Genomic DNA, 12740 nt, shown 5'->3' with positions numbered 1-12740 from the left:
ACATCAAACCACTAACATGGGAGGACTAACATTTACTTTATTCATTATACATTGAACTCACTATCTCTTTTCTGCTTGGTCGAAAACGTACAGTGAGCTTTCCAAATCAGCGCCTGTGATGTCACTTAGCTGCAGGTTATACAATAATCATGTCAAGGACACCTAGGGTCACGGTTAACCATGTCATGTGTGACCGCGGTCCATAATTGCTAAGGGTAATCATGTCAAGTTCGGGCGCTTTGTGTTGCTTGCCGTCGGTGAAGAAGCAAAAACGTGACTTCCATTTATCAATCGCAATCAGGAGTTTCAAACGTAATTACCTTAATTTCTGAAAAATAAATTGCTGTTATGCGACCAACATTTTCTCTCCGAGTCAAGGGAGAACTGCAAGTGAGCGCAACATTATTTGGTCGCTCTTTGTTTTTCCGCACGAACGAGATGCATGGTCGACATATTATCAAAGAGGTAATTTCATTTATGCAGGGTTCAAATGTGTACAAATGGAGAAGTCAAATGAGACCCTACATTAGGCCTATGAAATTTAACTAAAATGTCAAGTCGTGAGCATTTATTTGGAATATGATGTGGAGAGCAGCCAACTTGCGAGACAAGTGAAAAATATACGAAAGTCGCAAAAAATAATAATGTTTTATGAAAGTTGAGGCGAATTTGCTTTACCAAAGTTTCTGTTTTGCGGTTGTCATGGTGTAAAATGGGAAACGTCGAAGAAAATCAATTTCATGAGAAACAGGTGGGGCCACTGACGTGTTGTGTGCATTTGGTTGGAACAACATCAAAACGAGATCATAAGAAGGGCAACGTTTATTTTATAAATAAAGCTACTGAGCAGAAACAGACTTATTCTCATAGAACAGCCAACTACAGGGCTTTTCTACCTTCCTGTTTAGATAGGTGGGGCTCAAATGCACATAAATGAAAAGGTCAAAAAAAAAAAAACAACAACAACAACAACAACAACAAAATCCTAAAACAAACAAAAAAAAATCGATCTTAGGTACTTAAAATGTGAATAATATAGCTAACATCGCGGCATCTAAAAGGAGCGCAAAATGGTTGGTTGTTGACTGTCGAGTTTCATTCTAATAAATCTTTGTCTTTTGACCTCCTCGATTTCAGTTTCTAATGCTGTCATCGATCTCTGGAAAAAGGGTTGGCCTTACAAAGTTATATGAATATAGAATGTAACTATAAACAGAACAGTTGGCCTCGGTCATCAGAAAAGAGAGCAAGAAGAAAACATGATAGAATGAAACGGTAGCGCGAGAAGGGTGGAAATGATGTTGTGCAGAATGAAAAGAAGTCGTCAGCACTTTGCTAATTTGCTAATGTTAAGTTTCCTTCGCTTTTTGGTTGTGACGGTAAGACAGAAAAAAAAAAATAGCAGAAAATCAACTTCTTTACATGCTTTGATTAATTGTTTATTTGGTTAAGTCGAGGAACATCGGAAGAACAAAATTAACTTGACAAATAAAGCAACTTGCAAAAGCAGACTTTAATACATCCTCCTGCCACAGGATATTGAAGAAAATTTCCACTTTAATCCTTAGAAATATGAATATTTTTTGTTATTTGTTGCCGCGAAAAATACGAGCTTTTCAAAAAGACAACTCTTTGTCTGGGCTTGTATATCGCTTCACCTGTGCGAACCGCAAAACCTGAGTCTCTCCGTAAGATTAAAAAAAAGGAATGCTTGGGAGAACTTCCTTTTCTTGATGACATAGCGTACTTGCCGGAAATTCTATACAGAACCCTTGTAAGGTGACAGAATCATATTTTGTGGCCTTGTCTAAACTCATTTCACCTGTAAACCTGCCAATACTAAATAAACCAGCAAATGAAATGACACTGACACTGACACTGACAATTTTTTAATGGCGATAAAAGCGATTTTATCAAACATCATATACACGTAAAATAGACATTATGCCGAAAACCAAAAGCGTAATGCTGTTTTATCGCGAGGCATTTGTTATGTCTTATCAGATTGCGGGTTGTGTTCTAGTCTGTCAACAATGGAAATCTCCTGACCAATGAAAAATGGCCGCGTGTGGGAAACGAATGAACTACCGGACGACTGGAAAGAAGGCTACTTGATCAAACTACCAAAAAAGGGAGACCTAAAGAATTGTAAGAACTGGAGAGGCATCATGTTGTTATCAACCGCCGGAAAAGTGCTGAAGAGAATAATCCTGGCCTGGCTTTTCCAGCCCACCCTTCCCCCACGTCCAGATCTCGCGCGGTCAAAACTCGTACTCTTACTCAAATCTAAAGCTCTCTGTTGTCTCGAACCGGTACGAAGCGACACGCGCGATTGTTCAGCTAGAATTCTCGCTTCAAATTTCGAAATAATTTCGAAAACTACTTTCCCAATTACTTACAATACAATAGTTTCTGAGTTGTTTTACTCCCAAACTCCATCTTCAGGATCACTTTGAAATCATTTAAAATTTGTTCTTGAATCTGCGCCATTTCGAGGCGAAATTTATTTGATTGCGCTAAAATCGTCATGTAGACCATATTGATTGTCTTAGCGCAGGTCACGGAAAAATGAACCGGGACAACCGTGCTGCCTAGTTTCGTCAAATCGGGATCGATTTCGTCCTTCTACAGATACTAGCAATATATTACTTCTGTACACGCGAGGATATATTATTGATTAATGCTCCTCGAGGTTTGGTCTCCGGGCCAAAACCCTGCCGCGGGGGCAATTAAAGTTAACAGCATCGTTCTGAAATTTAGCCGATATTTGGAAATTAACATTTTGTCTCATGGTTGGTAAGTAAATAATAATAGAGAAAATAAAATAAATTGCTTTCCTTACAAGTACGATAAACCAAGCGTTCTTGTTTTACTGGGCTTTTGTTGTTGACAGCTGTTTTCAAGGCTTCTGCAGTTACTTTTATTTGGTTCCCTGTAGACCTTCATCGAAAAGTCAGAAAAAGAAGAGTCCTTCCAAATATTTAGTTAACAACAATTTAGCTTTTCCCGCTGCTTTTAGACTGAGACCTGCATATTTTTTCACAGGAAATACAAGTGGAAAAAACACATACCGGATATCGTTTACTTACTCATACTTTCATTCCATATAAGCAGGCCATTATCACTTTGTAGCCTTGTATCATTAATATTTCTTTCTAAACAGACATGTTATGTTAAAATAGCAACGCCTGCTTTTAAGCATAAATATCACGCAACAAGCGAAAAACTTACCTGAAGAACAGTTGGCGTTGGTTAGCAGAGACGAGAACAAGAAAAACGCACAATGAAATGAAACAGTAGGCATGATCGATTCCAAACGCGAGAAGAGTGGAAATGAGGTAGTATTTTTATAAGACCATCTGGTATGTGTTATGAGGCATATTTAAGTCAGTTCTAAGTTGTTCGTGCTTATTTATGTTTACAGTTGATTGGTAGTTTTGAAAGAGAGCCCCTTCTATTTTTTAGTTGTGAATTATAAATAAAACAAAATTAATGTCTTTGTAATCAGTTACTAGTTTTCAACATAATATGTAGAAGGGAGGGCGAGGTTAGGCAGGTGAAATTGTATTCGCGTTTGGCGTGCGCGCAAAAGTTGAGAAATTTAATGTCACTTTTCAGTGGTTTTTCACAGTCTAAATGTGTTTTTTCACGATTCTGTGAATAGATCGTAATAAAATTACTATTTGTGAGCTATTTTATGGCTTATTAGAGATTATATATATATATTTTTTCAATTTTTCCCAGCGCAAACGCTTGGTGTAAATCGGAATTTGTTCTATCTCATACTCGCGCGTGCGGTATTTGAAAGGACAAACACGGTTAACGCTCAAGGCAGCAACGAGCGTAAGGCAATATAGATTATGGTGCATATGACAAGGATTTCTGTCGAACAGCGAGCAAAAGCCCTTTTTTTAAAAGAAAAACAGAAAAGTTTCTCCCCGGGAAGTTGCGCGGAAATGTCAAATGTCGAAATCATCGGTAAAATGCATATGTGATACATGCAGTGAGCGAGCATCGTAAACTATAATTTCGTCCAAAGAGAGCCGAACGAAATATCAGAAAGCTGTTTCCAGCCATTGGAAAAGTCATTTACCTTTATTTATGTACGAAACAATATGTGTGACATTTTTTAGTGCTGTGGACAATGAGTTGGTCACTTCTTATTTGCATAACTCAACAGTACTCAGAACAGTACTCACTTTAAAACCTTAAAACCTGCTTACTTATTTCCAAAAACTCACATTTAAGACATGTCAAAGTGAAACACACCTTTATTGCTGGGAAAGCTTAATTTTGAGCTCTGCAAGCACGGTACTCACATTCCATCATGATTATTAAGAATTGTTTTAAAGTCAACTCTTTTACACTGAGTTAAGTGAGTACCGTTATATTACCTGGCAGCGTGCTGTGACGTGACTTTTGTGAAATAATATATTACGAAACAGAACCATGAATCTCGTGTTGAAAAGTATTTTCGCTGGTTTTCTTAGTTGATATTTTGAAAACATTGATGAAACACCGTCTTTTTTCACCAATGAGTACTGTGCGATGACCAATGAACGCTGACGTCACTACCCTAACCTTAGTATACTTAAAAGTGCTGTAATAACTGTAAAAGTGGTCACTAAGATTGACTTAAATACCAAATTTGTCATTTAAATACTTGAAGTATCTGCACAATTGTACGTTACAATGTAAATAATTCTTGCGTATCCAAATCAAGCGACGCCGTTATCACTGACATCACATACAAAAGTTTCTATAATGTTTGAGATCAACACCTTTCCCGGTGGATCCAAAGCCATTGAAAAATACAAAAAAGCCGTGTAAAAACTCTTAGAAATGCCTTTCTATAATCTGACATGCTCACAATCTCGAATTCTAAATGCATTCAGGGCTAAAAAACATTCAAGTGTCTGAATTTTAGTCGAATAATAAATAGTTTTTGGTCATTCGACGGTTGATGGTTACTGACCTGTTGAGACCCTCGTATCGGCCACCTACCATCGACACTAGGAAAATAATCATTGAAATGAAAACTGTGTATTCCGACGCGGATTTTATTTTTATCAAATGTCTTTGACCCTTTACGTTTGGGGGTTAGACATCGTTAACTGTTTTCAAAAAAACTGTGACACTGATCAACATTTCCATTTCCGCTTTAGAAAATGTTAAATGTATATCATTTTCGTTGAAACATGCGAGTTTGGATTGTATCGTGGTCGAGTCGAGTTTCATTTAAATAAATGTTTTTCTTTTTGACCTCATGGATACCGTCTACTTTTCCATACTTTGGGTCGGCTCCCTCTAGAGCGAATTAAAATATTTTTAGTTTTTGGTGAGGAAAAAAATTGGCAAAAAATGTGCAAATTCCAAATTTTGGCAGTGGTCACATCAGACCAACATGCTTGAACCAAAACGTTACTGATTGAAATATACTATGAAAAAAGAAGAAATGACCGAAGAAAGAAAAGCCGGCAGGGCAGGTAAAACAAAACCGCCGCCCCCGTCCCTCCGACCCCATAGCTCATAGTCGCTGAATCTTAACAAGAAGGTTTGTATTTTCTGGATAAGAAAAATTAATATTAAGTGGTCAGTTTTTTGTCATTGCACCAAGATGTAACCCATGGCCCTGATGTTTTGGTCGCCGTTATCTCCTCCATGTAATGCTACGTTTCCACACGTGTTGGAGTCACCAAGAGAATTGTCTGCACCAAATCCAATTCTAGAGTCGCAGGTGTTGCAGTCATTTTCGTTGTTACCAAGGATACCGATCCTTATGCTTTTAACGGTACAAAACGCGTTGAACCCTTCGTTGTTACAGTTAGGTTGGAAAGAGGCCTGGGAACCTATCAGCGTCTTCCACGTGTTACGACCCAGTGAGGTAGAACGGAATTGCCCGTCCGCGAGCAGTGAATAAAGAGAGTTGGTCTGCTTGGTAATGACAACAAACTTGATCTGTTGGCCGATCTTCATTCCAAGACAGATTTTTGAGAAGGATGTGTTCCAGTAGGTTGGTAGCTTGGTCTCTTGTACGTCAAAGCCAGTCATGCCTCCAGGAAGATTGTACTCTTCTAAATTGCTCCAGAATCTCGAGTTATAATGAAAGGTATCCTTGCAAATAACGACAATAAAGGAAATTTATTTATCTGTTCAATATTATCATTTTCTCAAAGTTGCATCATTCCTCAATCACGGTATACCAGCCGATATCCTAGTAATTTTGACAGCATAATCTTCTGAGAATAATAAAATGGTCGATTTATTGTCCTACCTTGTTGCCGTCAATCTTCATGACCGGTGTCCATCCTCCATCTCCACATCCAAAATCTCCCATGTGACAGAGAACAGAAATTGGCGTCTGGCCAAGACAGAGCGTAACCAATAGACTGGCGTTTGACCTGCTGAATTTGAGATGTGCAAGATTAGATCAACAATTGAGGAATTGGACAATCATAACAAAAATCAACTTTGAGGGTGGATTGTAAGGCAACTAGGGACCCCCCAGCGGAGAATAAGTACATTCTCATTCTATGAGAACATAAATAGTTTCTTTCACAGCTTACCACGTCAGTCTTATATTGAAAGTGTACATGACAGATGATTTGCTTGATGGAATCTTCATGAGATTGCGATGTGGAAATCGAAAAAAACATTAACGCTTGATTGCCTAATTACTAGTATATTTCACTTATTGTTTTCGTTTCTATTTTTTTTTGGTTCTAGAAATAGGAAGACCTACGTTCTGGTTTTGACGTCACAGATCGAGCCTGGCTAGTCCCAGGTCAAATCTCCCGTGGTTTCCAACTCAACCGGAAGTAAATTTTTGGATTTAGATGGCTTTAAAGCTTTAGGATTTTTTCTATCCTGGTCACATGACTGGTCAAATATGGCCGTGACTTGAAAATTTTGCAGGAGTCTTTAGTGGAACAAACCTGTGCAAAAAGCTTATCATTGGGAGGTCTGGTCCTCAAAATATGACCGTTAGAAACCTTCCATAGCAACAAATTCATGATGAATTGGTAGTTGAGAAGAATCCCCCTTATAAATGCATTTCCATCAACGCTGCGGTGGCTCATTTCGAAACGGTTTTCATATTCCGCTTATAAACACCCCCTTCCCACCCCATCCAAAACCCCTTAAAAAGTGCTGGCTTACGGCATTATCAGTATGACTACTCACTTGTGTACGTCATAAACCTCTTTGCACGATTCTGCACTTTTTTCGCAATATTTTCCCACCAAACCGTTTCGACAGCGGCATTCAAACGTTCCGTCTTTATAATTCGGCACGCACGTACCTCCGTTTTGACACGGCGATGAAAAACAAGGTGGCTGAAATAAGAACAAACAGTTACATAAATTTCAAAAAAAAAAAAGGTTTCAGGTTTACGAGCAATATACTATTATTTAGATGAGAATAGCCCTCACAGCTGGCGAGATTTCATGTCCGGGTGTTTCGTTCCGGCGGGATGGTAGGAACTGAGGCCCCAATAAGATTTTCGAGAGCGGCGAAGCCACGCTGATTACTCACTATTCTCCACGTAGCTTGCCTGCTTTTGTTAGAAGCTCAGTCGCTAAAAGAGCACTCGGGAAATTTTGCCAGCTACCCAGGCTAGAGGGAAAAAGACACGCCCTGGCTTGTCTCATAATTTCTGCCTCTAAAAAAAGCATTTCAAGCCCCGGCCAAACGATCGCCACAATTCAATTCGACATTGTTGGGTGCAACATGTCGCGCGCGTTTGGCTAGCCAGTTGCGACCTGTTAGACATATTGGTTGTTGAAAATCGAACTAGTGTGCATGCCCGGGCATGCATGATGAACCTGGCCAAACGAGTACAGTACCATTCTCAAAATTGAGTCAACACTGACCCAACATGTGGAAAAAAAATGCTTAATCCAAAAATTCTGCCCCTTGACCTCTGCGACGCCACTCAAAAACTGCATCTATCGAAACCAAGAAATGACTGCCTGAAGCCTAGATTCGGGTACTGCAGAGTTTCTCTCGATCTATGGAACGATCTCCCCAAGGAACTTCGTACTACAGAATCCATAGACTTCTTTAAGAGAAGCAGCAATAAATGGTTCCCTCCATCGAACTCCTCCCACACGACAAATATGTAAGCCAGTAAATAGAAAGTCTTACATGTAATGTATTTCTTTCTATTATATGAAAGCTAGCGGTATACCGAGTGGTAGCGATTTCAAATTGATAAAAACGATATCCCCACATGTGAGGATATCAAATTTATCCGCACATGTGAAGATACCATTTTTCTCCCTGTAGATGTATAATCGAAACTTCTTCAAATCTTCTTCAGAAGTCTTGGGCAGTCTTCGGTTATCCTCGGTTATATTCGGCAAGCTTCAGAAAATGTTCGGAAACGTTCGTCTATATAAAAAAAAATCTCATTCATTGATTCATTGATTCATTGATTCATTGATTCATTGATTCATTGATTCATTGATTCATTGATTCATTGATTCATTGATTCATTGATTCATTGATTCATTGATTCATTGATTCATTGATTCATTGATTCATTGATTCATTGATTCATTGATTCATTGATTCATTGATTCATTGATTCATTGATTCATTGATTCATTGATTCATTGATTCATTGATTCATTGATTCATTGATTCATTGATTCATTGATTCATTGATTCATTGATTCATTGATTCATTGATTCATTGATTCATTGATTCATTGATTCATTGATTCATTGATTCATTGATTCATTGATTCATTGATTCATTGATTCATTGATTCATTGATTCATTGATTCATTGATTCATTGATTCATTGATTCATTGATTCATTGATTCATTGATTCATTGATTCATTGATTCATTGATTCATTGATTCATTGATTCATTGATTCATTGATTCATTGATTCATTGATTCATTGATTCATTGATTCATTGATTCATTGATTCATTGATTCATTGATTCATTGATTCATTGATTCATTGATTCATTGATTCATTGATTCATTGATTCATTGATTCATTGATTCATTGATTCATTGATTCATTGATTCATTGATTCATTGATTCATTGATTCATTGATTCATTGATTCATTGATTCATTGATTCATTGATTCATTGATTCATTGATTCATTGATTCATTGATTCATTGATTCATTGATTCATTGATTCATTGATTCATTGATTCATTGATTCATTGATTCATTGATTCATTGATTCATTGATTCATTGATTCATTGATTCATTGATTCATTGATTCATTGATTCATTGATTCATTGATTCATTGATTCATTGATTCATTGATTCATTGATTCATTGATTCATTGATTCATTGATTCATTGATTCATTGATTCATTGATTCATTGATTCATTCATTCATTCATTCGTTCATTTAGATGTCGCAACACATCGCAAAAGGGTGGCCAAACGCACGCAACAATTTGCTCCCAACAATGTTGCGATACGTTGCATTGAAATGTTGCGATCGTTTGGCCGGGACTTCATCATAGTCATACTTCATGACCAGCAAAATACAAACATTGGAGACAAAATAACGGGAAACCATACCATATTAGAAAAGTGATGCGAACTCATGTTTTCCGCGTAGTCCTTAGCATTACTATGTTTATCGGAAGAAAGCAGCTCGCACCAAAATTTTTCATCTGGTCGTCTGGAGGCCGCAGTGTTTAGAGATAGACAAAGGGGATTCTTGAGGCATTCTAGGGTGCATTCAAACTCGTCGTGTGCCGTTAATGTTCCAACTCTGCGGACATTCAGATAATGGAACTCATGTTTTGTAAAGAGGCGCTGTTTAGATGACTGAGGATCTGTAGGCCCGGTTTTGGAAAGGCATATTCCTGTTGCGAGAGTAATAACAACAGTTAAACAAATAGATTCCAAGTTGCCGCGCGTAATTTCAGTAACCGATCACAAATGACATCAAAATGTGGTAAGACAAAAAGACAAAAACAAACAAAACAAAACAAAACAAAACAAAACAAAACAAACAAACAAAACGTGGCACACAAGGGGATAGCCAAGTGTGTCAGTGATTTTCTTACCACATTTGACGTCTCCTTACTGAACAGACAAACGGAAAATGGAATCTGCTAACAAAATGTTAATGATGTCAGCTATGCATCTGTTCTCCAATTGATCATAGGTAAGGACCGAATCAAAATGCGAGACTGATTCGATAATTTGGATGAAAGGAGTTTTGTAAACATCTTAGACGTTTGCCAATGATTAAGTAATAGTAATAAATTTATAATGCAAAATTAAAAAAAAAAAATTCTAAATACTCAAGAATAGGAATGATCTACGTTATCCACAGGAAAGGACACTCAATCTGGGACATAAAAACAAAACGAAACAAAACTAAGGAAAATCAGGAGTTGAGATAGTTTTCTAGAAAAAAAAACAAAAACAAAAAACAAAAAAAAAGAAACCACCCCCCCCCCAAAAAAAACAACAACAACAACAACAAAAACAAAATAAAAAAAAAACAAAAAAAAAACCCAAAACTAAACAAAACAAAACAAAAAGGACAGACTGTCAACAATCAGGCAGCCTTACTCGTCGGTAATGAAAATGCATGCAGAGTCATTTAAAAGTTTTGAAAACGAATGCTGCAGGCTCGTAAAGGATATGGATGTAGCTTACCTGATTTATCCCCAAGTTGAATTATGATAATATTTTTTTCGTTCATCGAAAGCTTAATTAATATTTTTAGGAATGTTTACTTTATATGGTGCACTGTCTTTTATATTTATACTTAGCGTTGGTCACAGCTTGAGCTCGCATGTGTTTCCTATTTGAAATATATATCTATCTATCTATCTATCTATCTATCTATCTATATATATATATATATATATATATATATATATATATATATATATACTATTTTTTCTTTTTCGTATACAACAGAAATTGTCGGATAAATAATCTTTTTTTATGTCTGTTAAAAAATAATTTTTTCTCCAACCAGTCATGCGAAAAAAAAAAAAAAAAAAAAGAAAAAGGCGAAAAACAAACACTAAATTGGAAAACAATAATAGTTACGAATGGCAAGGTCTTTGATATTAGAGGATTTGCGGTCAATAGCTGTGATCTGTCATGCTGAGAGTCCTCTAAGGCTGACCCATTATATTTGTTGACTTACGATCAACGAGAGAGCAATTTATTGCTGTTTTTATTGAAAATAGCGGTAGAATAATTTCGAGAAATGGTCGAGAAATATTTAAATTTCACCCCTTCATTTATCCAGTGCGACGGCGTCTGTAGAAAGTTTTAACTAAAAGTCTGAAAATGCAATCTCACCAGCTGCGTCAGAATTCACATTATACGAAATATAGCTGATGACATGAAAATAAATCAATAAGACTTATATAATAAAATTTTGACTGCCGGTAACGCCGAACATATTGCTTTCTTGTGTGGGATGTGAAAGGTTGTTATAAAATGGTTTTGGCTTAAGTGTTTAAAGGTGTTAGACTGAACCAAATAAAATAAAGAATAGCAGCAATTTGCTTACCTTGTGTCGTAACTGTAGGCCAATAATAACAAGTTCCCCAAAGAACAAACACGACGAGTGAAAGCCGCATTGACAGACGACAGCGCGTCATAATCTTCAGAATCGAACTCTTCAGCGAAAAGGTGGAATAAAACTAACGAGCTTGTACACTTTGTCAATTTATGTTACCAAAGCTCTACCAGCAAAAATCCACAGTCTAGGATATAGATGATATTGGTGTAAGAAGGAAACCCGTTCGCCGACCATTCGATGACCGTCGCTTAAACACTGACGAGCGAAGAAATGAAAAGCGCATGTCACAAATATGTTCTTTTGTTATGCAGTAATTCAATGACATTGATAAAAAGACAGGAAAAAACTGTATGAAAGGCTTTTAGAGTAATCCCTCACTGTTCAACTCTCTTTCAAAAAATGAAGAAACGATCAAGTGAACAGGTAAAACTAGCTGCTTGGCGTAGCTTGAATCGGCGGGGCATTCTGCAACTGCTCCAGATTTTGATAGAGAAGATAAAAACCTGTTTTGCTTCGTTCTGTGACAATTCAGTGTCTCGCCGTCGGATTTTATTGAAAAAAAAAAAGCACTAACTCAATTAAGCAGAGAAGGTAGTATAGATGTCGTGCTCGATGAAGATCTCACAATACATCGTAAGCCAAAATTAAATTTGCCAAACCCAGAAATAATATTCTTACTAGCAGCCATAAAAACTCCTTAAGAAACACCACAGAAGCTAACAATTACAAGTACTGTGACTAGAGGGGTTTTCAACTGAGTGTCGAAAGTAATACGACAATTACTTTGGTTTTGGTTTTGAATTTACTACGGTTTGAGATTGACTGAGTAGTCTAATAGAAAGTAATTAGTTTAGTTTTGGTTTTACAACACTCAGTTGAAAAACGCTCTAATACAAAATGATCTATTAACACTGAGTTATTGTCCAAACCCTTCATAGAGGGTGTCAATGTGGTGGTGCGTTTTATGCTGGTAAAGATTAACATTATTTTTGCCTTTTTTTACGATTAACGATTAACTGATTTTCTCTATAGTTAACATAAATATTAGAAATTAATTACCATTGTTGTAAAAGGTAAAGTCTGCATGCGAGCCAAGTGGCACATCAGGCCGGAGCTTATCCCGGTTTCTGTAACATGAAGCGACTAGGAGTATTTCTACTCCCCCCTGGATGGGATGCTAGTCCATCGCAGGGTT

At 37.0% G+C, this 12740-nt stretch overlaps 2 protein-coding genes across 2 annotated transcripts in view; both read right to left on the bottom strand.

The window, feature by feature from the left end:
- The window catches only part of LOC149110238 (uncharacterized), a 154326-nt gene that overhangs the window by 6660 nt on the left and 134926 nt on the right, over nucleotides 1–12740 (bottom strand). The gene's annotated exons all lie outside the window — the stretch shown is intronic.
- LOC110055271 (putative skeletal organic matrix protein 5) lies at nucleotides 5505–9922 on the bottom strand. The gene is made up of 4 exons (XM_020761651.2): nucleotides 9565–9922; nucleotides 7183–7334; nucleotides 6275–6401; nucleotides 5505–6114 (listed from the first exon to the last, which is right to left on the bottom strand). Exons 1-4 carry the CDS (start codon nucleotides 9589–9591, stop codon nucleotides 5605–5607), a joined length of 816 nt encoding a protein of 271 aa, XP_020617310.2. The 5' UTR covers nucleotides 9592–9922; the 3' UTR covers nucleotides 5505–5604.

This window comes from Orbicella faveolata, unplaced genomic scaffold (genome assembly GCF_042242905.1).
Source record: "Orbicella faveolata isolate gen_17 unplaced genomic scaffold, um_ofav_v1 contig_24, whole genome shotgun sequence".
NCBI classification, from domain to species: domain Eukaryota; kingdom Metazoa; phylum Cnidaria; class Anthozoa; order Scleractinia; family Merulinidae; genus Orbicella; species Orbicella faveolata.
Note: the sequence above shows the minus strand (reverse complement) of the source record. Positions and strands in the feature narration are given on the sequence as shown.

Bases quoted from the DNA above. Each gene is read 5' to 3' on its own strand.
- LOC110055271 (XM_020761651.2), bottom strand. From the start codon at position 9,591: ATGAGTTCGCATCACTTTTCTAATATG. The intron at 6,402-7,182 runs GTGAGTAGTCAT...CAAATTCAGCAG, and splicing joins GAGGTTTATGACGTACACAA to GTCAAACGCCAGTCTATTGG. The intron at 6,115-6,274 runs GTAGGACAATAA...GTTATTTGCAAG, and splicing joins TGAAGATTGACGGCAACAAG to GATACCTTTCATTATAACTC.